This window comes from Heterodontus francisci, chromosome 31 (assembly GCF_036365525.1).
Source record: "Heterodontus francisci isolate sHetFra1 chromosome 31, sHetFra1.hap1, whole genome shotgun sequence".
Taxonomy (NCBI): Eukaryota; Metazoa; Chordata; class Chondrichthyes; order Heterodontiformes; family Heterodontidae; genus Heterodontus; species Heterodontus francisci.
This window is the reverse complement of record NC_090401.1, coordinates 26,052,076-26,079,272: the sequence shown is the minus strand read 5'-3', so window position 1 is coordinate 26,079,272 and position 27,197 is coordinate 26,052,076. Positions and strand designations below refer to the sequence as shown.

The 27,197-nt window shown below is 43.3% G+C and overlaps 1 protein-coding gene across 2 annotated transcripts in view; it reads right to left on the bottom strand.

Annotated features, from left to right (window-relative positions):
• Positions 1–1,006: 1,006 nt before the first annotated feature.
• rspo1 (R-spondin 1) overlaps positions 1,007–27,197 on the bottom strand; it is a 208,598-nt gene continuing 182,407 nt past the window's right edge. For both annotated transcript variants that reach the window (XM_068011188.1, XM_068011189.1), the window contains exon 6: positions 1,007–2,367. In XM_068011188.1, coding sequence (XP_067867289.1) covers positions 2,192–2,367 — 176 coding nt within the window. In that variant the 3' untranslated portion in view covers positions 1,007–2,191. The remainder of the gene's footprint in view (positions 2,368–27,197) is intronic.

Here is a 27,197-nt window from a genome sequence, read left to right as displayed (position 1 = left end):
CATCTTGTGTACACACATATTCAGACAAATTTTGCCAAAGTTGTTGATACAAAAGCAAGTCAACAAACTCGTGATAGAAAAGCACAAAATTGTGGATGCTGGAAATCTGAAATAAAAACTGAAAATGCTGGAAATACTCAGCAGGTCATGCAGCGAGGGAGAAATAGAGTTAATGTTTCAGGTTGATGACTTTCATCAGAATCTTTTGAACAGAAGGTCATCGACCTGAAATTGAGCTCTGTTTCTCTCTCTGTGCATACTGTCTAAACTAGTGATAGAGTCAGTGTGACTGGTTGTAGGCATCTGAGGAAGCTATCCTCTATTCCTAATGTCTTCAAATCCTCCAGCAACAACTTCATATGCTGCTTTGTCTTTAAGAATGGTCTTTGGGATTGAAAATATAAGCAAATTTTATAGATCTTGAATTTCACAAGAATAAAATAAAAAGCTGAGGTCATAGACTCTGGGTCATGAGTCCCACAATGACAATACTATTAGTATTTGTTGGAAGAGGGGGATGCGACATTGATCATTCAAAACAGAATGTTTGAAATATATTGCACCACTAATTAATATTCATTTATATGGATGAGAAGGGTGACTCAGAACCACAGTGAGTTGAATTACTGACTTCAAAATACCTGGACATGAGTGGAATTGTAACTCACATAGTTTGCTAGTTGTCAGACTCCAATATGATTCGAGTTTGAGCAGTTACAACAAAGTTCCTTGGTCTGAGTTCACAGCATAGAACTTCTCAGAATTTAGTACCAATTGGCTCAGCTTTGTAGGAGTTTGTGACAAGGGGGTGCTTTATTCTGACATATGGTGCAAAATGTGGAATAGTTTTTGTTTCCAATACTCACAACTCTCACCTTCGTGTGCACAGAAATTCACAAGTAGTCTTAGAATATCAAAGCTAATACAACAACTTGCATTTAAATAGCACCTTGAATGTAGTCAAACATCCCAAGGTGCTTCACAGAAGCATTATCAAACAAAGCTTGACACCGAACTACATAAGGAGATATTCGGTCAAGTGATAAAATCTTGGTCAAACAGGTAAGTTTTAAGGAGCAATTTAAAAGTGAAAGAGATACAGAGGCGAAAAGGTTTAGGGAGGAAATTCCAGAGCATAGGTCAAGCCAGCCGAAGGCACAGCTGCCAATGGTGGAGTGAAGAAAATCGGGGATACTCAAGAGGCCAGAATTGGAGGAGCAAAGAAATCTTGGAGGGTTGCAAGGCTGGAGGAAGTTACTGAGATAGGGAGGGATGAGGCAATGGAGGGATTTGAAAATGAGAATGGCGAAAATAGAGGCATTGCCAAACCAGGTCCGTAAGCACAAGGGTGATGGATGAATGGGACTGTGTACAAGTGGCAGCGGAGTTTTGGATGAGCTCAAGTTTATGGAGGAGGCTGGCCAAGAGAGCATTGGCATAGTCAATAGTCATTTCAGGGTTTTAATATTTTTCTCAGCATGGAGCTCTGGGCAATTGGTTGTGATTTGGCACCTTTATATCTGTTGCCAAACTTTGCAGGATTACAGCAGCAGTGAATTTCAAATTCATATGGAAAAATCAAAGCATCAAAACATGCTGGCATAGCACCAAAGAAAACAAGATCCATTTTAAGGTAAGCATTGTAATAACTAATCATTTTCAAATTGTTATATGTTTTTATTGCCTTATTTTCATTTGAAATATATTTTAAAGCAGTTTAATGATGCATACTTCTAACATTCTGTCAGGCAATTAAGTTTACATCTTTCATTCAATGCAGGGATAAACTGCCCCAAATTGGTGCAGAAATATTTGCACATTTCCAGAAGCCATTTTGTCAAAGACATTTCTCCCCTCCCCCAGAACCAGTCAGTCATCTCCATTAGTTCTGCAGTTGACCTGCTGTACAATATTCAGACATCATTTTGATGAAAGGTCCTAACACAGTCCTCTGAAAGATTGTGTTCACTGAACTATTTAATTCCCATTTCATTCCGTTTTCAGATATACACTGAAGCCAGGTGCAATGGGGCTCCATTACTTAAGTCTTCAAAACAATAACTTCACTTCTTATCTTAAACAGTTAGGAAAACAAGAGCCTTGTATTTATCCCTCTCTGTAGCAGTGCTCCAGTTCAGAAAAGCCGTCTTATATGCATCAGCATTGATGTGTTTGCGTTGAAATAAGGCTGCTATTGAATGGTGCTGGGTGTTGTTGCAGGAAGTGTCTTCCCCTGCTGCCCTTTCTTTTTCTTATTCCCAGGCTTGTTTTCCTTCTTGCTTTGCCTGTTGCCACTTTCTTTGTTCCGTTGTTTGCCTTTCTTCCCCGGTTTCTGTTTGTCTTTTCTTCCTCTGCCTTTACCTCGTCCTATGACAGAAACACACATCATCAGCATTGCAAGAAATGACTGTTGCTTGTCTGAAAATTGAGTAAGAGCCACCACACTGTACATGGGAAAGCTGGTGAGTGACCACAGAAAATGGATAGTCCAGAGTAACATGACACATAACCAACAAGTAGCAATGTCACAAATGAATTTTATTGTTGACTTCCTCCATATATTCCTAATTGTACAGTGAAATTGTTGTTAAACACTCTGTGTGTTTTTTTATTTTTGGTAGTTCAGCACAGTGGGCTCTGATATAGTAGATATCACGACACTCAGGAAAACTCCTTTCAAAATTTACAGTGCGTGTTCTCTCCACTGCCTGCACTCCCCCACCTCTGCCTCCAACACCATCCCCCCCAAAATCAACATATGCTGGTTTGGGTCAGCCCTGCTCAGTGGTCTACACATAATTGGAGTGGTAGGTGTGATATATGTATTGAATCGGCTGAGCATTCGTATACTGCCTCTCTGCTGCCCTCTCTGTTGGGGAGGCGTAAATAAAAGTTCAACAATGGACGCTTGCACTGTGAGACCTTGGGTTGAATTTTATAAGGCCACCACTGATTTCAGCGGCGGGCAACAAAAACACCAAAGAGCCGCCGCGATTCCAAGCTCGGCGGCTCATTTAAATAGCTGGGGTAGGCCGCACCGCTCCCAATCACATGGAGGGGACAGGCTGTCCGTCCCCGGCAATGGCATCAGCTGCCTGTGCGCTGGCGATGATGCCATTTTTAAAGGGCTGTTAGCCCTTGTTTAAATATTTAAAGAAAGATTTAATGAATATAAATAAATGCATCTCTTTTGAGCCTCTCCCACCCCCCATAACAAATTAATCATTTGCACTTTCCCCCCCCCAAAACACTTACTTTTACCATCTGACCTTTCCCCCCTACCAAACTGCACAAACTTTAAACTTCAACCCTTCCCACCATCCCCTACACCCATGACGTTAATTTGACCCCATCCCCCTGCCCACCCGCACTGAGAAACTTACCCCCTGCCCCCCGCCCCTCCACCAGTGTTGCGCCTTGTTTCCCCGGACAGGGATCCGAAGGCACAGGAGTGCCAGCAGCCGGGCTGAAGATCACAGCAGGACATCAGGATTAATGGTAAGTACATGCAAATCTATTAATTTACTTTATTTGCATTTGGTGATTGTGCTCCCGCCGTTGAGTAGCAGTAGGGCCACCATGGTGCTCCTCTGCCACCAGGAGGACTGGGCCAGGCCCTGCTGGCATAGAGTTCCGTGGTGGGCCTCATCCGGGACCATTTTCAGACCCTTCTCACCACGGATCCCAACGTTGAGGGCTCCTTAAGATCCAGCCCTTCATGTTCGACTAACTCAGTGAATACACAACAGTAGGGATTTCTTCCAATGTAAGTTAACTGGGAATAAATATTAGCTGTGAAATGGGCCGTATCTTTTATTTTGGCAAAAATATCACAACAATTCGAACATTTCATGCCTTTTTAAGGTTGTGTTTAGTTTTTGACAATACATAGCAAAATAGACAGGGAAACATTTAAAGCTACATGAGAACACTTTGGGGGAGTAAAGTTTGGTAGCTGGGAGCTATAGGATGATTAGTGTGGATTAGAGGGATCGATTCCAAACTGATTTGTTGCTTACTGCTACAAATTGTAAAACTGCTCACCAAAACACCAATATAAAATAGAAGCTCAAGGAGAAGCACCTCATCTTTGGATTAGGCACTCTACAGCCTTCGAATTTTTTCATTCATTTATGGGATGTGGGCATCGCTGACAAGGCCAGCATTTCTTGCCCATCCCTAATTGCCCTCGAAAAGGTGGTGAGCTGCCTTCTTGAACCTCTGCAGCCTATCTGGTGTAGGCACACTCACAGTGTTGTTAGGGAGGGAGTTGTAGGATTTTGACCCAGCGACAGTGAAGGAATATAGTTTCAAGACAGGATGGTATTGTACTTGAAGGAGAACTTGCAGGTGATGGTGTTTCCATGTGTCTGCTGCCCTTGTTCTTCTAAGTGGTAGAGGTTGTGGGTTTGGAAAATGCTGTCAAAGGAGGCTTGATGAGTTCCTGCAGTGCTTCTTGGAGATGGTGCAAACTGCTGCCACTGTGCACCAGTGGTGGAGGGAGTGAATATTGAAGGTGGTGGATGGGGTGCCTATCAAGCTTTTTCCTGGATGGTGTTGAGCTTCCTGAGTGTGCTTGAACTATACTCATCTAGGCAAGTGGGAGTATTTCATCACACTCCTGACCTGTGCTTTGTAGATGGTGGACTGGCTTTGGGGAGTCAGGTGGTGAGTAACTCCCCACAGAATACCCTGCCTCTGACCTGCTCTTGTAGTGTTTACATGGCTGTTCCAGATACGTTTCTGGTCAATGGTAACCCCTAGGATGTTGATGATGGGAGATTCAGCATTGGTAATGCTATTGAATGTCATGGGGAAATGGTTAGATTCTCTCTTGTTGGAAATGGTCATTACCTGATACTTATGTGATGCAAACATTACTTGCCACTTATAAGTCCAAGCCTAATATTTGTCCAGGTCTTGCTGCTTGCAGACACGGCCTGCTTCAGTATCTGAGGAGTTGTGAATGGTATTGAACACTGCAATCATTAGCAAACACCCCACTATGTTTGAGGGAAGATCACTAATAAAGCAGCTGAAGATGGTTGGACCTAAGACACTGCCCTGAGGAACTCTAGGTTCTGAGATAATTGGTCTCCAACCACAACCATCTTCCTTTGTGCTAGGTATAACTTCAACAAATGGAGAATTTTCCCTAATTCCCGCTGACTACAATTTTACGAGGGATGTAACACTAAGTTCAACAGTTTCAGATCATAAGCACTGCTTTCATTATTTTGGATGGCAGGTGCTGGTAATAGTTTTGCTGTTGCCATTTACAGCCCCTTGGACCTATCTTTTTTTTTTACTTGTCCAATTACCACCTTGCCTTACACCATCATACCTTTTTTCAGTTAAACACTCCTGCCTTCCATCCTATTACAGACCTTCCCTTTTATTATTTCCTTCCCTCCCCCTTTCCTTGCCTCTGTACTTGCTTAAAGTCTGTTACATCTCTAACCATTTCCAACTCTGATGAAATGCTAACTCTGGCCAGGATTTTACCCTGGTGACGGGCATCTCGAGATCTGGAAAAAGCGATGGCTGAGGACCCTGCATCACCTCTTCTGTTGGAGGCCTGCCAACTCTAGTGCCAATTAGACACTTAAGTAGAAAAGCAGCGGGCCTTCCACGGGATTAAAGACCCCGGCGACGGAAGTCCTGCCCTCTGAGAGCTGCTGACCAATCTTTAACTGAGCAGCGCCATTGCAGAGCCGGTGGCTGCTGCACAGAGGCGCAGGAGCGGCGCTGGACCCAGGCCACAGGTAGATCAGGGCGAGAGGGGTCTCACGGGGTGGTAATCGCAGGGGAGAGGGGTATAGGGGAATCAGTTGCAAGGGCAGGGGGTGGCTCTCAGTGGGCCCCCTCTCTTCCCGATGCTGGGTCCCTCATTCAGGCGCTGTGCCATTTAACGAGGGACACCGCCATCACCCCCCGGCCGCATCCCCCTTTTCTCGTGGCGCCCCGCTGCATAGCTAATTGCGGTGGTGGCGGGATGACGCATTAATTGCAGTTAGGCCATTCACAGGCTTTCCCAGAGGCTGGAAGCTGGAAGGGGTCCCCCAGCTCACCATTCCACCCTATTTTATGCTCTCCCACCTCGAAACCCACCGTAGGGGAGAGCATAAAATTCCTCTATTTTTCTTTCAACAGATGTTGTCTGCTTTTGCTGACTGTTTTTATCACGGATTTCCAGCATTTTCTGTATTTTGCTTTTGTGTTAGAGTTAAATAATACAATGGTTTTAAGGTGACATTTGATGAACTGTACTCAGAGTATTCAGACACTGCAGGGGGACTATATCGCTGTTGAAGTTCATACTTTACTAAGTTCAATGAACACTATTGTAAGCGAAGTGATACTCATTTATCATCAGATGACAAGCATTGTTTGAGGACTGTCGAAGTACGGCTGCACAAAATGCGCACAAACATATCCTGACTTTGTGTTTGGATGGAGAATACCAGATGGGTCACCAACTTTGGCAGCATATTTCTCAAATAAGCTTCAGAAAATTGGTTTATCTCTAACATGAAGACAATGAAAGAACACAAATCAAAACTTTTGGGGCTGTTTTCAACCTCCATTCACAAATTTTAATGGAAAAGCAAATCTTGAGTTTGTAACAGGAATATCACAATTAGCAAATGGAACAAACATATTCATAAATCCCCCAAAAATGACATTCCGACTTCCAAAACTTCAGTTTAGACTTCTCATCCATGGGGCTTTATATTTGTCTTAATTTTTCTTTCCGGCTTTTTAGGTCCCTCTTGAACACCATATAATTACACTGAAAGCAACTGGAAAAACCTACTCATTGTCCTTTAGCAATCTTACTTATGGTTGATGCCAGCTGTTTGAAAATATACGAGTATGATGTGCACCGTGAGATCAAGAACCAGCTGTGTGGGAAACTAACAAGAACAACAACTTGTATTTATATATAACCTTGAATGTAATAAAGCATCACAAAAGACTTCACAGGTGCTTCATAAAGCAAAGTTAGACACTGACCCACATAAGGAGATATTAGGAAAGATGGCCAAAAGCTTGGTCAAAGAGGTTATAAGGAGTGTCTGAATGAAAGAAAGAGAGCTGGAGAGGCAGAGAGTTTTAGGGAGGGAATTCCACAGCCTAGGGACTAGGCAACTGAAGGCACAGCGACCAATGATGGAGCGATTAAAATCAGAGATGCACAATAGTACAGAATTAGATGAGCGCAGATATCTTGGAGTGCTGTGGGGCTGGAGGAGATTACAGAGATAGGGAGGGGCGAGGCCATGGAGGGGTTTGAAAACAAGAATGAGAATTTGAAAATCAAGGCGCTGCTTGACTGCGAGCCAATGTAGATCAGTGAGTCAGAATACAGACAGTGGAGTTTTAGGCTGACCTCACATTTACAGAGGGTAGAATGTGGGAGGCCAGCCAGGAGTGTGCAGGAACAGTTAAGTCTAGAAGCACCAAAGTCATGGTTCACTAATGTCCTTTAGGGAAGGAAATCTGCTGTCCTTACCTGGTCTGGCCTACATGTGACTATAGACCCACAGCAATGTGGTTAACTCTTACATGCCCTCTGAAATGGCCGAGCAAGCCACTCAGTTGTACCTAACCGCTACAAAGTCAATAAAAAGGAATGAAATCGGACAGACCACCCGGCATCGACCTAGGCACCAGAGACGACAATGGCAAACACAGCCCTGTCAACCCTGCAAAGTCCTCCTTACTAACATCTGCAGGCTTGTGCCAAAGTTGGGAGAGCTGTCCCACAGACTAGTCAAGCAACAGCCTGACATAGTCATACTCACGGAATCATACCTTACAGACAATATCCCAGACACTGCAATCACTATCCCTGGGTATGTCCTGTCCCACCGGCAGGACAGACCCAGCAGAGGTGGCGGGACTGTGGTATACAGTAGGGAGGGAGTTGCCCTGGGAGTCCTCAACATTGACTCTGGACCCCATGAAGTCTCATGACATCAGATCAAACATGGGCAAGGTAGCCTCCTACTGATTACCACCTACCGCCCTCCCTCAGCTGATGAATCAGTACTCCATGTTGAACAGCACTTGGAGGAAGCACTGAGGGTGTACTCTGGGTGGGGGACTTCAATGTCCATCACTGAATGGCTCGGTAGCACCACTACTGACCGAGCTGGCCAAGTACTAAAGGACATGGCTGCTAGACTGGGTCTGCGGCAGGTGGTGGGGGAACCAACATGAGGGAAAAACATATTGACCTTGTCCTCATCAATCTGCCTTTCGCAGATGCATCTGTCCATGACTGTATTGGTAGGAGTGACCACCGCACAGTTCTTGTGGAGATGACGTCCCGCTTTGACATTGAGGATATCGTCCATCGGGTTGTGTGGCACTATCAGCGTGCTAAATGGGATAGATTTCGAACAGATCTCGCAATGCAAAACTGGGCATCCATGAGGTGCTGTGGGCCATCAGCAGCATCAGAATTGTACTCAACCACAATCTGTAACCTCATGGCCCGGCATATCCCCCACTCTACCATTACCATCAAGCCAGGAGACCAACCCTGGTTCAATGAAGAGTGCAGGAGGGCATGCCAGGAGCAGCACCAGGCATACCTCAAAATAAGGTGTCAACCTGGTGAAGCTACAACATAGGACTACTTGCATGCCAAACTGCATACGCAGCATGCAATAGACAGAGCTAAGCGATCCCATAACCAACAGATCAGATCTAAGCTCTGCAGTCCTGCCACATCCTGTCGTGTATGGTGGTGGACAATTAAACAACTAACTGGAGGAGATGGCTCCACAAATATCCCCATTCTCAATGATGGGGGAGCCCAGCACATCAGTGAGAAAGATAAGGCTGAAGCATTTGCAACAATCTTCAGCCAGAAGTGCCGAGTTGATGATCGATCTTGGCCCCCTCCTGAAGTACCCAGCATTACAGATGCCAGACTTCAGCCAATTCGATTCACTCCGCATGATATCAAGAAACAACTGAAGGCACTGGATACTGCAAAGGGTATGGGTCCTGACAATATTCTGGCAATAGCATTGAAGACCTGTGCTCCAGAACTTGTCGCACCCCTAGCCAAGCTGTTCCAGTATAGCTACAACACTGGCATCTACCCTGCAATGTGGAAAATTTCCCAGGTATGTCCTGTACACAAAAAGCAGGTCAAGCCCAACCCGGTCAATTACCGCCCCATCAGTCTACTCTCAATCATCAGTAAAGTGATGGAAGGTGTCATCAACAGTGCCATCAAGCAGCACTTGCTTAGCAATAACCTGCTCAGTGATGCTCAGTTTGGGTTCTGCCAGGGCCACTCAGCTCCTGACCTCATTATAGCCGTGGTTCAAACATGGACAAAAGAGCTGAACTCAAGAGGTGAGGTGAGAGTGACTGCCCTTGACATCAAGGCAGCATTTGACTGAGTATGGCATCAAGGAGCCCTAGCAAAACTGGAGTCAATGGGAATCAGGGGGAAAACTCTCTGCTATTTGGAGTCATACCTAGTGCAAAGGAAGATGGTTGTGGTTATTGGAGGTCAATCATTTAAGCTCCAGGACATCATTGCAGGAGTTCCTCAGGGTAGTGTCCTAGGCCCAACCATCTTCAGTTGCTTCATCAATGACCTTCCTTCAATCATAAGGTCAGAAGTGGGGATGTTCGCTGATGATTGCACAATGTTCAGCACCATTCGCGAATCCTCAAATACTGAAGCAGTCTGTGTAGAAATGCAGCAAGACCTGGACAATATCCAGGCTTGGGCTGATAAGTGGCAAGCAACATTTGTGCCACACAAGTGCCAGGCAATGACTATCTCCAACAAGAGAGAATCTAACCATCTCCCCTTGACATTCAATGTCATTACCATCACTGAATCCCCCACTATCAACATCCTTGGTAGGAATATGGGATTAGTGTAGGATTAGAATAAATGGGTGGTTGATGGTCGGCACAGACTTGGTGGGCCGAAGGGCCTGTTTCAGTGCTGTATCTCTAAAGTAAACTAAACTAAACTAGGGGCTACCATTGACCAGAAACTGAACTGGAGTAGCAATATAAATACCGTGGCTACAAGAGCAGGTCAGAGACTAGAAATCCTGTGCCGAGTAACTCACCTCCTGACTCCCCAAAGCCTGTCCACCAACTACAAGGCACAAGTCAGGAGTGTGATGGAATACTCTCCACTTGCCTGGATGGGTGCAGCTCCAACAACACTCAATAAGCTCGACACCATCCAGAACAAAGCAGCTCGCTTGATTGTCACACCATGCACAAACATTCACTCCCTCCACCACCGACGCACAGTGGCAGCAGTGTGTACCATCTGCAAGATGCACTGCAGCAACGCACCAGGGCTCCTTAAACAGCACCTTCCAAACCTGCGACCTCTACCACCTCAAAGGACAAGAGCAGCACATGCATGGGAACATCACCACCTGCAAGTTCCCGTCCAAGTCACACACCATCTTGACTTGGAACTAGATCGCCGTTCCTTCACGGTTGCTGGGTCTAAATCCTGGAACTCCCTTCCTAACAGCACTGTGGGTGTACCTACCCCATATGGACTGCAGCGGTTCAAGAAGGCAGCTCATCACCACCTTCTCAAGGGCAAATAGGGATGGGCAATAAATGCTGGCCTAGCCAGCGACACCCACATCCCATCAATCAATATTTTAAAAAATTAATGAGGGTTTCAGCAACAGATGAGCTGAGTCAGGGGCGAAGTTGGGCATTGTCACGGAGATGGAAATAGGTGGTCTCAATGATGGTGCAGATCTGTCGTCGGAGGCTTACCTCAGGGTGAAGAATGACATCAAGGTTGCGAACAGTCTGGTTTAGTCTCAGACAGTTGCTAGGGCAAGGGATGTAGTTAGTAGCTAGGGAACGAAGTTTGGAGCAGGGACTGAAGACAATGGCTTCAGTTTTCCAATATTTAATTGGAGGAAATTTCTGCTCATCCAGTACTGGATGTTGGACAAGAAATCTGATAATTTAGCAACAGTGGGGGAGCCGAGAGAGGTGTTGGTGAGGTAGAGCTGGGTACATATGAAAACTAATGCTGTGCTTTTGGATGATGTCACCAAGGGGCGGCATGTAGATGAGAAATGGGAGGGAGCCAAGGATTGATTCTTGCACACCAGAGGTAACAGTGTGGAGCAGGAAGAGAAGCAATTGCAAGTGATACTCTGGCTTTGATTTGATCAATAAGAATGGAACCAGGTGAGTGCAATCCCACCAAGCTGGACGATAGTGAAGAGGAATTGGAGGAGGATGGTGTGAACAACTGTCGCAGACAGTTTGAGAAAGACAAAGAGGGATAGTTTACCTTTGTCACTGTCATATAGGATATCAAATGTGACTTTGATAAGAGCCATTTTTATATTACAATGGGGTAGAATCATGGACCCAAATCCTCATTAAAAGGTTTCATAATGTAACACACTGGAGTGAAAGAGACACAAGATCTTTGTGTCAAACAATGTATCATGGGGCATTTAATGCCTTTCTTGTCTTATGAGCTAATGGGCAGTTATACTGCTCTTCTTTTCAATCGATGCAAAATAATCTTTGTTCTCCATTGATACAAAGTTGAAGTTTAGCTCTTGAATTGAATCAGCTAATTCACTTCTGCGCACACCACTGCCTGTATAACTCCAGTCTGTCTGGTCTAGTAAGTTTTACTACAGTTTAATATTTTTTTAACTAAAAATAACCCAAAAATTCAGCACTGCAAGCAAGTAAATTAAATCCATTGTTGTGAACTCTTTTTTCAGTTGCTGCCTGTTAAGCAACATTTTGTTCCTTAATTTCACACTTTGTTAGTATGCTTTATACGTTTCAGCAAGAGGGGATCACACTCAATCTCCTCTTATTTACTAAGTGATCAATAGCTTTTCTAGCCTAGAGGCAGAAAAGGTAGTGTAACTGCAGTCTATCTGACCACTATGTACAAAATACAACTGCTTAAGGGAATAGAAGTTCAAGTTGAGAAAGAGTTGCTTTCATTCTTATTAGTTAGCCCTCTGACAATGTTTTTAAATTTAATCTCACTGCTGGCAGTTCATTCTGAGATTTAACTCTATATTCAAATCAGTAATTTGTTTTTATTGAATTCTCAATGGCCTGCCTTTTGTGGTTAGTGGCAAAGCAATGGTGCTCACCACTGACCTCGAAGAAAGCTGCCCATAAAGATCTAATGATCTCTATTTTCCCCTTTCCCGAGGCCAGTTTAAATCTGATGCCAGGTCAAGGGGATGTCTTGGCGTGCAGCAGCAGTGATGCCAGCAAACAGAAAAGCAGCCAATTACACTGAAGGATTCACACACAGAAAATCATTTATCTATCCTCCACTTTGAATTGAAATTTTCAGATAGCGAAATAAATGCTTATAATTGGCTTAAGATAGAAGCTAAAATAGAAAGCAACCTTTGAAAAAATTAAATATTTTGTTTTGAAAATATGTGAAATTTTCTATCATAATGGAGAAATTTAACATTCCACAAATATAAAATCAGGGCCAGTGAGGGGGTTTAGTAGTAATTATGAAGTTAGTATGCTGTTAAAAAAGTTACACTTCATTCAGCAGTGTGTGATTTTTTTCAAAGATTTCTACAGTGAGACTAAGAGCTTAAGAGTTGAAGTTCTCATCAGTTTAATTGATTTTCTATTGATTGCAACCAGGAGGTGCCTCAACCCTCTGGAGAAGTGTAGAATCACTGACAGCAACTTTTGGATTTCCACGTTATTCTGTGCACATGCAGACTCTAGAAGTTGCTGTCAGTTTCAGAAGAATCATGACAGCAAACGCTGACAGTTTTGTCGTCATTATCACAGCAAAATATGGGCCAACAAATCATAAGTATTTGCAATTGTTTCTAAATAAGCATAAGTAAAATGGAATATATATTTGTTGTTTTGTTACAATAATATTTGTTAAATAAGAACCTATACTGAAAATAACTTCTCAATAATACCTTGGTATTGACACCTTCATTGTTAATCCTTGAATGTCAATTAAGTGGAGCAGACCAGTTATGAGCATTTATATTAGCAGCTGCTGTTGGACCAATAATTACCTGTAATAATAAATCATATTTACCCTTGATATTAAAGTTGTAATCTTATTTAAGGTTGAGAGGAGTGATGTCAATTGCTTGTACTGCCTTCTGAATCTTCATTAAAGTTAATGTCTTGGAGTCACTCGTTATTACCGGTCAGTCTTTGTACAATAATCCCAATTTCGGTTGTGACCAATCTGATAAGCACTTTTTATTTTGAGAAAAATAAATGAACATTCATTCTGAAGCAGAGCCTTTATTAAAGAGCCATCATCTGTTCTGGTTTAAAACATGTTGACCACTTTCAAATCAGCACAAACTAAACTAATTATAGACACTTGTTTGAGGAGCTTTTGATCTCAGCCACTGCTCTGTGTATATTCCACAAAACCAGTTCAGTTTTGTGCCACATCTGAAGTTGCTAGGAAGTAATGGGTCAACGATTAGAATTCTTGTAGTTGTAATTAGTTGAATCATGATATAGACTCGAGCCTTCAGATCGCTTAAAGTTAATTAATTACCATGTAAATAGTTTCGATAATACTTCATCCTTGTTTAACAGCCTTGATTCCTTTTATCCAATCTATCCAGTGCTATTTAGGGACATAGGAACTGGAGCAGACCATTCAGCCCGTTCATTCAGTGTTTAGTTACTTCATTCATGTGTGTGTCTTTGCTGAACACAAATTCTTACTTGAAATGGTTTTTGAGTCTCCCTGTTAAAAAAATTTATAGGCACACTTTTAAGAACCTGACCGAGGAGCATGCTGTTGGTAATTCATCAAGCATCAGAACTTGAGGAAAGAATCATAGAATCAAATCATAGAATCATACAGCATAGTAAGGGATCATTCGGCCCCTCATGTCTTCACCAGCTCATTGAAAGAGCTATCCAATTGGTCCCACTCTCCCTCTCTTTCCCCAGAGCCCTTCACAATTAACCTTTCACTCACTATAAATGGTTACTTGTACTTTAGCCAAAAAGAAACTATTTAAATACACCTGCAATATTGACGAAGAACTCATCAAGGAGGTACAGAAAAGAATGCTTTGTGGCTTCATAGAAGGTTACAAAGAGCTGGATAGAGCAAGAAAGCATAGAAAGAAACAGAGTTGGAGCTGAGAGACAAGCACTGATGTTACTCATAGGCTGGGCAGTCACTGTGTTTCAGGCTCAATGAAGAGAAATCAATTTAAAGGTGCTTTCTTTTTGCCATTTGAGGGATTTTGTGTCCTATCAGTGGTTTCTTTTAAAAAAAAAGTTTCAAGGCTAAGAGTCTTCCCCCCGCCACCCCCCCCCCCCCCCCCCCACAAAAGATATTTTCTTGTCTTTTCCTACCCTAATATCTCCATGCCATGAATCATCTGTGGCTAAGGGAACACATGGACAATCTTTTATCATGCCTCTGCCAAAGGAAACATTTCCAAGGCTATGAGGAAGGATAGGTAAGAGGGACTAATTAGTTAGTTCCTTCAAAGGGCAGGCACGGATTTGGCGAGCTGAAAGGTCTCCTTCAGTGCTGTAAGATCATACTGCAGTCATTTTTACAATAATCATCAAAAATCACAGATGCATAATTGAGTAATTCTTTGCATATAATATGCGGAACTGCTCTATACCTTAAATGTCCATCTATCTAAGATACGGGTTGTTATAGTGAATGGTAAGAAATATATAAATGAAAGAAAAGATTAGACTAATTTGCATCTTTCCTTCTTTGTCAAAAATTGCTGCAACAGTACTTGAGTTTTCAACATGTTATACTCAAAGATACATTTTTAAATCCCTCACAACTTTCTTTACTCGTGTTTGTAGCAAAACGTAGTTTCCAGAAAGAGCTCTGCGCCTACAATGATTCAAAACTTACCTTAACTTGCGTTTGTACAGTGTCTTGAATATAAAGAACTTGAAGTATTTCACAGAGGACAAACAGATGATGAGCAATAGTGGAAAAGTTCAGAGAGATGACAAAAAAAACAGATTGGAAAAGAGGCTCTTAAAGGCAGGGAGAGAGGGTCGTCATTGAGGGAGTATCGGAGAATAGGGCTCAAAAATCTGAAAGCTAATGATGGTGCAAAGAATGCACAGAAGTCCAAAATCAGCGAACTAGATAGCACGATCTGGGATGTACGCTAGTGAATGTTGCAGAGGTAGAAAGAGGGAATGCCGTGGGGAATATGTAAATAAGGATGAAGTTTTGAATTTGATACGCTGGGGGATTAGTAGCCATGGGAGACCATCAAATATGGGGATGACGCATAAGGCAGGGTTTAGGGTTAAAAATAAATGTGGGCAGACAGGATTAACAATTACTAATTTCCTGAACTATTTCACACTGGAAGTTTTATGGGCTCCCTATCCCTTTCAAAAGACTGCATTGTTGAAATCAAAACTAGTAATAAAATGTATTTGTTCTATTATTAAATACACAAAGGGAGCAAAGGAATAGAGAAAAATGATCGATACAATCATGCGTTGCACTCTATGAGCAGAATTTAATCTAGTCCACAGGAGCAGGTAGCAAGGCAGTGGAGTGGGGGGGGTGGGGGGGGGGGGTGGTGGTGGGCGTAGAATCAGGAGGGAAGGTTGTGGTGGTGGAGTGCCTGTTGCCTTCCTAACTATGTCCAATTCAATTAGGGGCAGAGAAGGTTGAGGATGACCTTCCAGCTCAGAGGCCAATTGATGCCCTTAAGTGGCCAATTAATGGGCAATTTAGGGCCTCTTCCTGCCACCTCTGATATTCTACTAGCAGCAGGGGGAGCCTCTGCCACATGGAGAGAGCACCCAGTAAAACCTGGGCAGCCTCCCTGCAGCCTTGGGGTGGGGTGGTACTTCCCTGCTGATCAGGCATCCTGTGGCCCAAGGAGAGCGCCTCCAGTGTTAAGGGCCATCCCCGTTAAACACACCCCTATGCCCTAGCCAATGACCTCATCCCCTGCCAATTTTACAGGGGCCTGCTTAACTGGCCCCTGTGAGCGCCTGACCACACTTAACCGGGTTCTGGGACCTGCTCCATCTTGCTGGTCCTGGCTGAGTGCAGTCCTAGCAGTGGCCACTGCTCCTGGTGGTGCTGCTGGGACTGATTGACCAGCAGCTCTTGGAGGCGACATCTCCACCCTTAAAGGGACAGAAGCCCCGACAGCTGAAGTTAATTGCCTGATGGGCAGAGAATCGTGTCAGCACTCCCGGAAACTGCTGAGCTGGAGTTGCCTCCGCCTTTCTGGCCTGCCGTCGGGGCCACCACCACCTGCATTAAATTCGGTCCTATATTAAATAGTTTCTGATTTTATATGCAGAGTTAAGGAGAATCTGTTTTCTCACCGAGCGTTGTGAGGGTGTGGAATGCACGGCTGGAGTTAGTGATTTGAGCAGAGACCATGTCAACATTTAAGAGTAGGTCAGTTAGGGAGCTGAAGGAAAAGGGGACAGGGACATTCTCCTTGTGTGAAGGAAAACCTATCACAGACTGCTGAATTGTATGTCTGTGGCATAAAGTGAAATCTTATCCCTCTTTTCAGAATCATTAAATTGAGACTTTGATGTTTGTAATATGGATATGCTTCTGACCATGGCCATTTCACCATCTCAAAATGGAAGCAGATATTTGGGTACAGAAAGCGAGTACTATTGCCTCTCCATACAGATTTTCACCATCACAGATCAGGAGTCCTTTTACACGATGCATAAAAGCATTTTTAATCAATTTTGGATTCAGGTGGTATATTGTGATGCTGACTTTCAGCATCTGCATTGGTTTTTCAAGTTCTATTACCTGACTTACATATCAAATAGTTTCATCCCAAGAATCAGCCTAAGGGACAATCATGCATCTGAAAACTTTGTATGCATCCATTCCTTCAAAGATAGGGGAAAACTTCTGATAGAATTAACATGTGATGGCTTCCCTCTGGCGACCAGCTAGATACAATGCTTCTCTTCAATCACCACATTTCAAAAGTATTTGAAGAAAAGGCTTTTAAAAATTTATTCAAGTAATGTTTATTGTATGTTTTAGAGAGACAGATATTCAGTTCAAACATGGCAAATTGGATTTGCTTTTAAATCCTGGGTGGGAATGTGGCCAAACTACCAAATGGCCCATCCAGCAGTGGTAGCTGGGAGGCTTGGCTGATTTTAATGGCAGGAGGGAGTTAAAATCGGGTGGCAGGAGGCTGCTGCCAAAGACCTAGAGAGATGGTCCCCGGCACAAGGTAAGTCCCCCAGGAGGAGAACATCCAGTGCAAGGGAGATCCAAGGTTTCCTTGTGGACTCAGAGGGGCACTCTGACTCCTCTTCTAAATCTTTGCACGGGTTTTTTTTTAAAGTTACAGCCTTCCCCCACCCCATACAGTTGTGTCAGACCCATTGCCAGACTACTGCAATCCCTCTGTAAGCCAGGCTAACAAAAAGATGTTTACAATACTTCAATAATTTCTTTGAATTTATCTTAACAGACAAGGTGTTTGGCTCTGTTTGGCTGCTCTGATTCAGACTCTTTTGATCTTGGATTTACACTTTTTACACACAATACTAAATGAAGTTCTCAGAAATAGCTCAGGATGCAAGAACTTTATAGGAAGTCTGTCCATCAGCTGCTAGACTGTAACATTAAATCAAAAGCCCATGTTATTTGAGAAAAACATTCTGATGCATGATATTTCCTGTCAAGCAACTGTAAAAACTTCCAAGAATGACACTGAGCAGCAAAGTTGCTGCCAGCACCAAAACTAAATCAAATCTTGGTCAGTCATGACTCAGTTGGTAACATTCTCAGAGTCAAACGGTTGTGGGTTCATGTCCCACCCCAGAGACTTGAGCACAAAAATTTAGGCTGACACTCCAATGCAGTACTCAGCAAGTGCTGCACTGTCAGAGGGGTTGTCTTTCAGATCAGATGTCAAACTGAGGCTCTGTCTGCTCTCTCAGATGATTGTAAAAGATTCCATGACACTATTCCGAAGAAGTGGCAGGGAGTTATTCCCAGTGTCCTGGCCAATATTTATCAAAATCATCATCACAAAAACAGATTACCTGGTTATTATCACATTGCTGTTTGTGGGACCTTGCTGTGCATGAATTGGCTGCTGCGTTTCTTACATTACAACAGTGACTACACTTCAAAAGTACTTCACTGGCTGTAAAGCGCTTTGGGATATCTTGAGGTTGTGAAAGGTACGAGATAAATTCAAGTCTTTATTTCTTTCTATTCTGATGTGAGTGGTGGTATAGTGAGCTAGCCACCAGTGTACTTTTAACTCTCTGGTCTTATCGGATGGAGCGTCACACTTTTTTACTTTTTATACTGAAGCCAAAGTCCTTCCTTTCCACTGCAAGGCTGACTCCTTCAGACATTCTCATTGCAGTGCATCAGTGTGCTGTTTCTTGATTCATGCTACATTTTTGGCATCTGATGGTACCAAAGAGGACACTACAATAATCCCAAATGTACAACGCAAAAGCAGCAGAACTGGTATAATACACAAATCAAACATGAAGCTTCTTAAAGGGATTTAACAGGTAAATTACAATGTCCATAAGATGTGTGAAAATTGGGGCTTCAAATACAAAGAAGTCAAAACAAGCATTTGACTTTTTTTAATGGGTCACTGATACATATGGGTGATGTTTACTAATAAGCAGGTTTTCAGGTTAAGAGTCAGGTATAACTATCCAAATTTTTTGTATGGACTACAATCTATAATCCCTCCCAGGTATCCATCGCTGCTGGTGAGAAGTCTCGCCAAACAGGGCTGTATTTCAAAAATTTGGGCACACACTGTTCACAATACTTGCAAGTTTTGTGCCATTAGCAATTTTGAAATTGTACCCTGTACATCCAAGTCTATGACATTAACATATACCAAGAAAAGCTGTGGTCCTAGGACTGACCCCTGGGGAACACTACTGTACACCTTCCTCCAGTCTGAAAAACAACAGTTTACCACTACTCTCTGTTTCCTGTCACTCAGCCAAATTCATATCCATGCTGCCTTTTTATTCCATGAGCCTTAACTTGGCTGACAAGCCTATTGTGTGGCTCAATCAAACACCTTTTGGAAATCCATATACACCACATCAGCTGCCATTACTCTCACCAACCCTCTCTGTTACCTCATCAAAAAACTCAATCAGTTAATTAATGATTTTCCCTTAAAATGTCCTTGCTGACTTTCCTTAATTAATCCACTCTTATCCAAGTGACTGTTTCTATCATCATCCTGAAAAACTCTTTGGCAAACTTACCCCCTTCCCATCCATCCCGCAATTTGTCTGCAAACACACGACAAAGTGACCTAAATTGCATCATCTACATACTGCATTATCATGATGTAAAAAAGGAAGGCGTCTTCTAGCTCTTCATCTGCCCCAAATGAACAACTTCTCATGAAGCTAGTTGCCCTTTAAAATAACCTACTTCCATCTTGACTAAACTTCAGTTCATATATATTTCTGACATCCCAGGTCAAGTTGCTGATTGGACCAGAGAAAGTTGCTTAAAGGGGCATTGTGAGCCCAGCAAACGATCTCACCAGATAAAAAAAAAACAGCACTTGGTGATGATATCGTTACCTTACATTTGGTACAATAACTTTACCATTTCAGTTTCCATCAAACTGATTTTAAAATTAGGAAGACTGCATTGAAACATTTTGCAACTGTGCAACACAGTTCACGATGGGGGTTATTGCTGAAAACGGCTTAAAATTGTGACACTGTAACTTGAAATAAATATATCATAAACAGTGCTTCAAGCTGGTGAATGCAGTCAAGTACAAGGGTGAAGGTTAATAGTTCAACAGTCTGGTGTCATGACTTTAGATTGTAATTAAGTTACATGTATATAGTTTGATTGGAATTGCATGGCTATTATTTCAAAGTTGAGTGAAGTTTTTATATTATCTGTAAAAACTGACAAACACCTTCTCTCTGAAATGTTCCTGATTTATTTATTCTCTCCTTTCAATGCTGCCCTACATTCCTGAGCACAAACAGAGCATTTGCTCCAACTGCAGAAAGAAGAAAACCTGTTCAAAATGAACATTCAGCATATTTCTGAAAATGGTTTGTTTAAAAAACTTGTGGAATTTCCTCAAAAAGGTACGAAAGGTCAGTGAGTGGGTCTATGAAGAGATTTTCCCAACTTTATGGCATCAATAAAGTAAATGTGGCTCTTATCTCATTTGTCGAAATTGAGTTATTATAGCTTTCTTTAAAGGCTTAGAGTATATAAACTGCAAGGAAATGGCCTGGCACCTATGGGACAGACCTAGCAGGGATCAGCCAGGAATCTCCTGTCATAAGCACTTCAAGTGTTAGTTAAGTGCAAAGCAGATGTGTTTGAAGACCATTATTTGTCAGAGATGCACATTTCATTTTTATTATCAGTAAAAGGCCCATATTTTGTGGTTAGCAGTGAATGAATGGCACTTGCCATTCATTATGCTTACCACGATCCACAGACCTCTCATGGGCTTTTGAGCAGCAACCTACAGTTCAGTTTGGCTGTTTCTACTGGGGATCTAGAACAGGGAAGCAACAGCCTCTTCAACCAATCAGATGGAAGACTCTTCAGTGAAAGACACAGAGAGGAATTTTAACCCCCATAAATGGAAGGAATGTGAAAACTTTAAAAATCTCAAGCGTGAACCCATCCCGCCTTGAACCTGCTGACTCTGGTTTTAACAGGCAGAACAGGTGTCGACAACTAACCTGCTCCCAAAGGGTTGGCTATTTAAATTTATTTGTTTTTTTAATGATGTTGCGGGCCTCCGATTTTTTTCTCCATTTTAAATTTAACACTGCCTGGCCGGGTTTCCTGGGCCTCAGGAAACTCAGCAGCTAAAAAGAGATGAAGGGCTGAATTTTATCATCCCTCTAGGGATGGGCAGGGTGGCGAGGGGGCCCAGAAAACTGTGAGCGAAGGCAGGCTGTGGAGTGCCCAACGCCATCCCAATTCCATTCAATTTAGTCAGGCCAAGGATGGCCTTCCTGCTCAGAGGCCAATTGAGGCCCTTAAATGGCCAATTAATAGCCACATAAGGGCTTCGACCCGCCATTTTACCAGCAGCGGGGTGGGGGGCCCTCCACCGTGAGGGGAGGTCGCCCAGTAATACCAGGCGGCCTCCATGTGAGCTGGTGCGGAGGAGCCTTCCTGCTTGGGCAATCTGTGGCCCACGGAGGGCCACCAGTGACAAAGGCTGCCTCTGTGACAACAACATCCCCTTGCTCTCAACAACCCAGCTCCCTCACCCCTCGCCAGGGCCTGCCTGACTAGCCCCAGCAAGCCCGCCCCTCCCCCCACCTGCACTCTGGGTTTCCATGGCTGCTTCTGGTACTGGGCCTCCTGCAGTATCAGCAGTGGCCACAGTTCCCAGCTCTCAGAGGTGGGATCCCTGCCCTTAAAGGGACGGGGACCCTGGCACCGGGCAGTTAATTGCCTGAGCGCCACAAAACAGACCAGGTGGGGTCCCCTCACTTTTCTGGCCTGGCGCCAGGAACCCCGCCAGTTGCATGAAATTCAGTCTGAGGAGTGCTGCATGCAAGAGGCAAGTGCCTTTTCAGCACTGTTTGTGGTCCATGAGGAGCAGTAATTCTTTCTCCTAGCCCTGCAAGCTAACCTACTTCCCTCCCCCTGATAGGACCACTACTCCCATGATCAGGCACATTCCCCCCGGCAATCGAACCCCCCCAACAGTTAGACCGCCCTACGACCTACGATCCCCCATGATATCACGTACCATCCCCCATGATTAGACACTCTTCCCATGATCGGACACCCCCATGATCACCAAACCTCTTCCACAATCAGTCTTCCTCTCCCCCAATTCCCATTGATGTCAGTCAGGCTAGCTTCCAAGATGGAGATCTGATCTAAAGAGAATCATACAGTAGAGTCACAATGTCCCAAACAGAGCTCCTCCCACCTTACTTGGAACCACCTGGTTCGAGAATCGAGTTGGCACTGTACCATGCTGGCTTGCTCACAGTGAATTGCACTGCCACCCATACTACTTTTGCTATATGGCATTTGCTGTTTAAATTCCTGTTTAAGTGATTATCATTTATTTTCAATTTTCTCTCCTCCTGCTGAAAGTGCCAATTTCTGGTGGAGTATCTGACACACACACACACTCACACATTTTTCACCAGGGGTGTCTCTGAGGACCTATTCCAGTGAGAAGGAGCAGAACCCACAGCCGATTCTTCTCTATAATAAAAGCAAAATATTGCAGATGCTGGAAATCTAAAATAAAAACAAAGTGCTGGAAATACTCAGCAGGTCTGGCAGCATCCGTGGAGAGAGAAACAGAATTAACGTTTCAGATCTGTGACCTTTCATCAAAACTGGCAAAGGTGAGAAATGTAATAGGTTTTAAGCAAGTGAAGCGGGGGTCGGGGTGGGGGTGGATAAGAGAACAAAAAGGAAGGTGTGTGATAGGGCAGAGGGCAGGACAGATTAAATGACAAGGATGGCACAGAATAAAAGGCAAATAGTTGTAGTAAAAGACAAAGCATTAGTCTAGGGAGAGTGTTAATGGCAGAATAATGAACAATGTTTATTAATAAGCAGGCTTACAGGTTAAGTGTCAGGTATAAATATCCAAGTCCTTTGATTGGACTACAATCTATAATCACTCCCATGCATCCAGTGTTGTTTCTGAGAAGCCTCACATTCTGGGGCTGTAAATCGGAAAATTGGGAATACATGGTTCACAATATTTGCAAGTTTTGTGTCATATGCAAATTTGAAATTGGGCCCTGTACATCCAAGTCCATGACATTAACATATAGCAAGAAAAGCAATGGTCCGAGGACTAACCCCTGGGGAATTCCCATGCACTTTCAGACAGAGCTGTTCATTATTCTGCCATTAACACTCTCTCTGGACTAAGGCATTGTCTTTTACTAAAACTATCGGCCTTTTATTCCATGACATCTCTGTCATTTAATCTCACTTGCCCTCCGCCCTATCACACACTCTCCCTTTTGCTCTTCATCCCCCCTTTCAATTGTTTAAAACCTATTACATTTCTAACCTTTGCCGGTTCTGATGAAAGATCACTGACTTGAAACGTTAACTCTGTTTCTCTCTCCACAGATGCTGGCAGACCTGCTGAGTATTTCCAGCACATGCTGATTTTCCTCCTCCCTGGTCCAACTGTGATACTGCAACCGCAATCCCGGTTTAGGTCCGTCATCTCAGCTCTGACTAGGGATTAAATTTAGGGTTTGGGGAGAGTGGGGAGCATATTTTTAAAATAATGTTTCCTTTTCAACCAGTATGATCAATAATGCGATGACTTCTTGGCACTGTTAACTATATTATCAAAAAAGGACATCATCATGTGTCCTTCGATTTGCCCGATTGGTGTCAGATTGCGTTTGTAATTTTTTAACTCACTTAACCTAAAGCAGTGTCATTTACAACAGCACATCCATTCTCCTCTGATGTAGGGAGCTGGTCCAGCTAACAATGTCAGGACCCATCACAGCTGCACAAATAGCCTTGTCTTGGCCAACCTCTATCTCTGAACTACATCATTAAAAAAAAAACCAGATGATCTCATCTCATTGGCACTTGTGGGATCTTGCTGTGTGCAAATTGGCTTCTGTGTCTCTCTATGTTACTATAGTGGCTACAATAGTAAAGTATTTTATTGGCTGTAAAACGCATTGGAATATCTGAAGTCTTGAAAGGTGTTATAGTAAAGTTTTTTTTAGTGTGATGTTTACTTATACCGTGGTAAAAATGCAGTTGCCTAAATACAACCATTCCATATCGATAAAATATTCAGAATTTGACGTTCAGAACCGGCCAACACAGCCTCTACTCAAAAATGTTTTATTGCAGTAATTCCTTAAAACAAATAGATTTTATTGACTAAAGAAAATTATAATCATTTAGGAATCCGAATGCCAAGCAGCTAGGATATATCATCATCCATTCAGTGTAGCACAACAGTATCCTTATTAAATGATAATTTATTAAATTGCTGAATAATGGAGCCTGCTGCTGTAAACACTAATGGTTAGCATTCCAACAATTCTTTCCATTAGAAAGAACCTTAATTAGGCCATATTTATGGCAGGGAGTTCATCTGGTGCACCAGACGGAAAACATTTCATGGTTTTATATGGAAATAAATCAAGAGGTTGGGGGATGGCAAAAGTAACAATGGACGATTTGTAAATATAGTCAAACCCTCTTGTGTAGAGTGACAAGCACTCCCCCCACCCACCACCCTGCCCCACCCACCCACCCCAAAAAATTAAATGACTACATACTAACAGTTTGATGTTGTGGATCTGATTTATAACAGGGAACTGTTTTAACAGACAACAAGGCCAACACTCCACCACTGTGACAGTATTATATCTGGTTTTCACCGGTAGGTATCTGCTGGCTACATTTCAACCTGGAAGCAGGTATATTCCTGGTTGGGACATGAGTCCTAATCTGGGAATGCACTCAAAACTGGCAAATACACCCTGATCTAAGGAGGGCAAATAGGCTCCAAACTGGAAGAATACAAACTCATTTGTAGAAAAAAAAGCCATTTGGGGAAACATTTGAGGGGAGGTGATGTTGTAGTGGTAATGCCACTAGACTAGTAACCCAGAGCCCCAGACTAATGCTTTCAGGACATGGGTTCAAATCCCATCATGGCAGATGGTGGAATTTGAATTTAATTAATAAATCTGGAATTAAAAGCTAGTCTAGTGGTGACCATGAAACCATTGTCGATTGTTGCAAAAACCCATCTGGTTCACTCATGTGCTTTAGGGAAGGAAATCTGCTGCCCTTACCTGGTCTGGCCGACATGTGACTCCAGACCCAGTGCAATGTGGTTGACTCTTAACTGCCCTCTGAAATGGCCTAGCAGGCCGCTCAGTTGTCAAGGGCAATTAGAGATGGGCAACAAATGCTGGCTTTGCCAGCAACGCCCATATGCCATGAAAGAAAACAAAAGGCCCCCAACAATGGTATGCATGAAGTAAGGAATAGGCTGCTATCTGAGTGGTAGTGAACTTCAATCTGTGAAAGGACCCAAAACTTGCATACATATCCCAACTGGGTAAAACATCTGACTGGGGAGAATATACTTTGAACAGTGGATAGCTCCAATCCTGGTTCTAACCTTAAAATAAAATCAGGAAATGCTGGAAACGTACAACAGGTTCTGCAAAATCTATCAAGAGAAAAGACAGGCCAGGTTTGGATGTAAAGTCTTTGTATTGGTTGTCGCATCTTCCCCCATCAGTTCTTCATTTTTCAAACAGTTTTTGTAAAAAACTAAAATCAACACCAAAAAGGATTTGTGATAAGATCTTGCCTGGGATTCATTTCCCTGGCAATTCAGCCTGCTTGAAAAATTGACACCCATGTAGAACAAAGCCCTCTTACCTTTGTGTGTTATGCATCCTTGAGCATTAACTAGTTCTTTCTTTAATTTTTTTTAAATTTAGAGATACAGCACTGAAACAGGCCCTTCGGCCCACCGAGTCTGTGCCGAAGAGTAGTTTGAAGAGTAGTTGACTGGTTATTTTATAAATTGATCATTATATTGGGGTTAAGAAGCTGGTTATTAGATGTCATCACAGGTGTATAGTAACCTGGAGAGATACTAGATCTCATACAGACTGTCTCAGCTCAGTACAGACCATAAAATGTAATTATGTGGATCTGTACTGTTTAGTGTTTCCTCAGAAGGCTAATGTCTATGTATAATCCAAGTATAATTAGCTATTGAGAAGACCAAAGCAATTGTCTTCGGTCCCTGCCACAAACTCCGTTTCCTAGCCATTGATCCATTCCTTTCCTTGGCCACTGCCTGAGGCTGAACCAGACTGTTAGTAACCTTGACATCCTGTTTGACTTCGAACTGAGTTTCTGACCCAATATCCTCTCCATCATCAAGACCACAGCCTTCCACCTCTATAACATTGTCCACCTTTGCCCCACCTCAGTTTATCTAACCTTCATAGATGTCTTTGTTACCTCTAGATTGAACTATTCCAAAGTTCTCCTGGCCGGCTTCCCACTTTATACCCTCCGAAGCTTGAGGTAATTCGAAACCCTGCTACCCGTATCTAACTTGTGCCAAGTCCTGATAAACCCCTCATCCTGTGGTTGCTGACTTCTATTAGCTCCCAGTTCGGCAACACATCAACTTTAAAATTCTCGTCCTTATTTTCAGATCCCACTGTGGCCTTGCTCCTCCCTATCTCTGTAATCTCCTATCACCCGACAACCCTTTGAAATCTTTGTGCTCCTTCAATTTTGGCATCTTGCACATCCCTGATTTTCATTGCTTCACCTTTGATGGCCATGCATTCAACTGTCTAAGCTCGGGATTTCCCTCTCTAAGCCTCTCCACATCTCTACCTCTGTCTCCTCTTTTCAGGCACTCCTTAAAAACATACTTTTTTTACCAAGCTTCCCGCTCCAGCCCCATTACTTCTGGTGTGCCGCACGGATCTATCCTCAGTCGGCTCCTATTCCTCATCAACATGCTGCCCCTCGGCAACATCATCTGAAAGCACAGCATTGCTTTCACATGTACACTGATGACAGTCAGCTGTACCTCACCACCACCTCTCTCAACCCCTCCACTGTTGCTAAAGTGTGAGATTGCTTGTCCGACATCCAATGCTAGATGAGCAGAAATTTCCTCCAATTAAATATTGGGAAGACTGAAGCCTTGCCTTTGGTCCCTGCTACAAACTCCATTCCATGGCTACCGACTCCATCCCTCTCCCTGGCAACTGTTTAAGGCTGAACCAGACTGGTCGCAATGTTGACCCTGAGATGAGCTTCTGAATGCACAACTGTGCCATCACTAAGACCACCTATTTCCACCTTTGTAACATCACCTGTCTCTGCTTCAACTCATCTGCTGCTGCAACCTTCATCCATAACTTTGTTAACGCTGGACTTGACTATTCCAATGTACTCCTGGCTGGCCTCCCACATTGTACCCTCCATAAACTTGAGCTCATCCAAATCTCGGCTGCCTGTGTCCTTACTTGCACCAAGTCTCCTTTGCCCATTAGTCCTGTGCTCGCTGACCTACATTGGCTCCTGGTTAGGCAACACATTGATCTTTAAATTCTCATCCTTGTTTCCAACTTTCTCC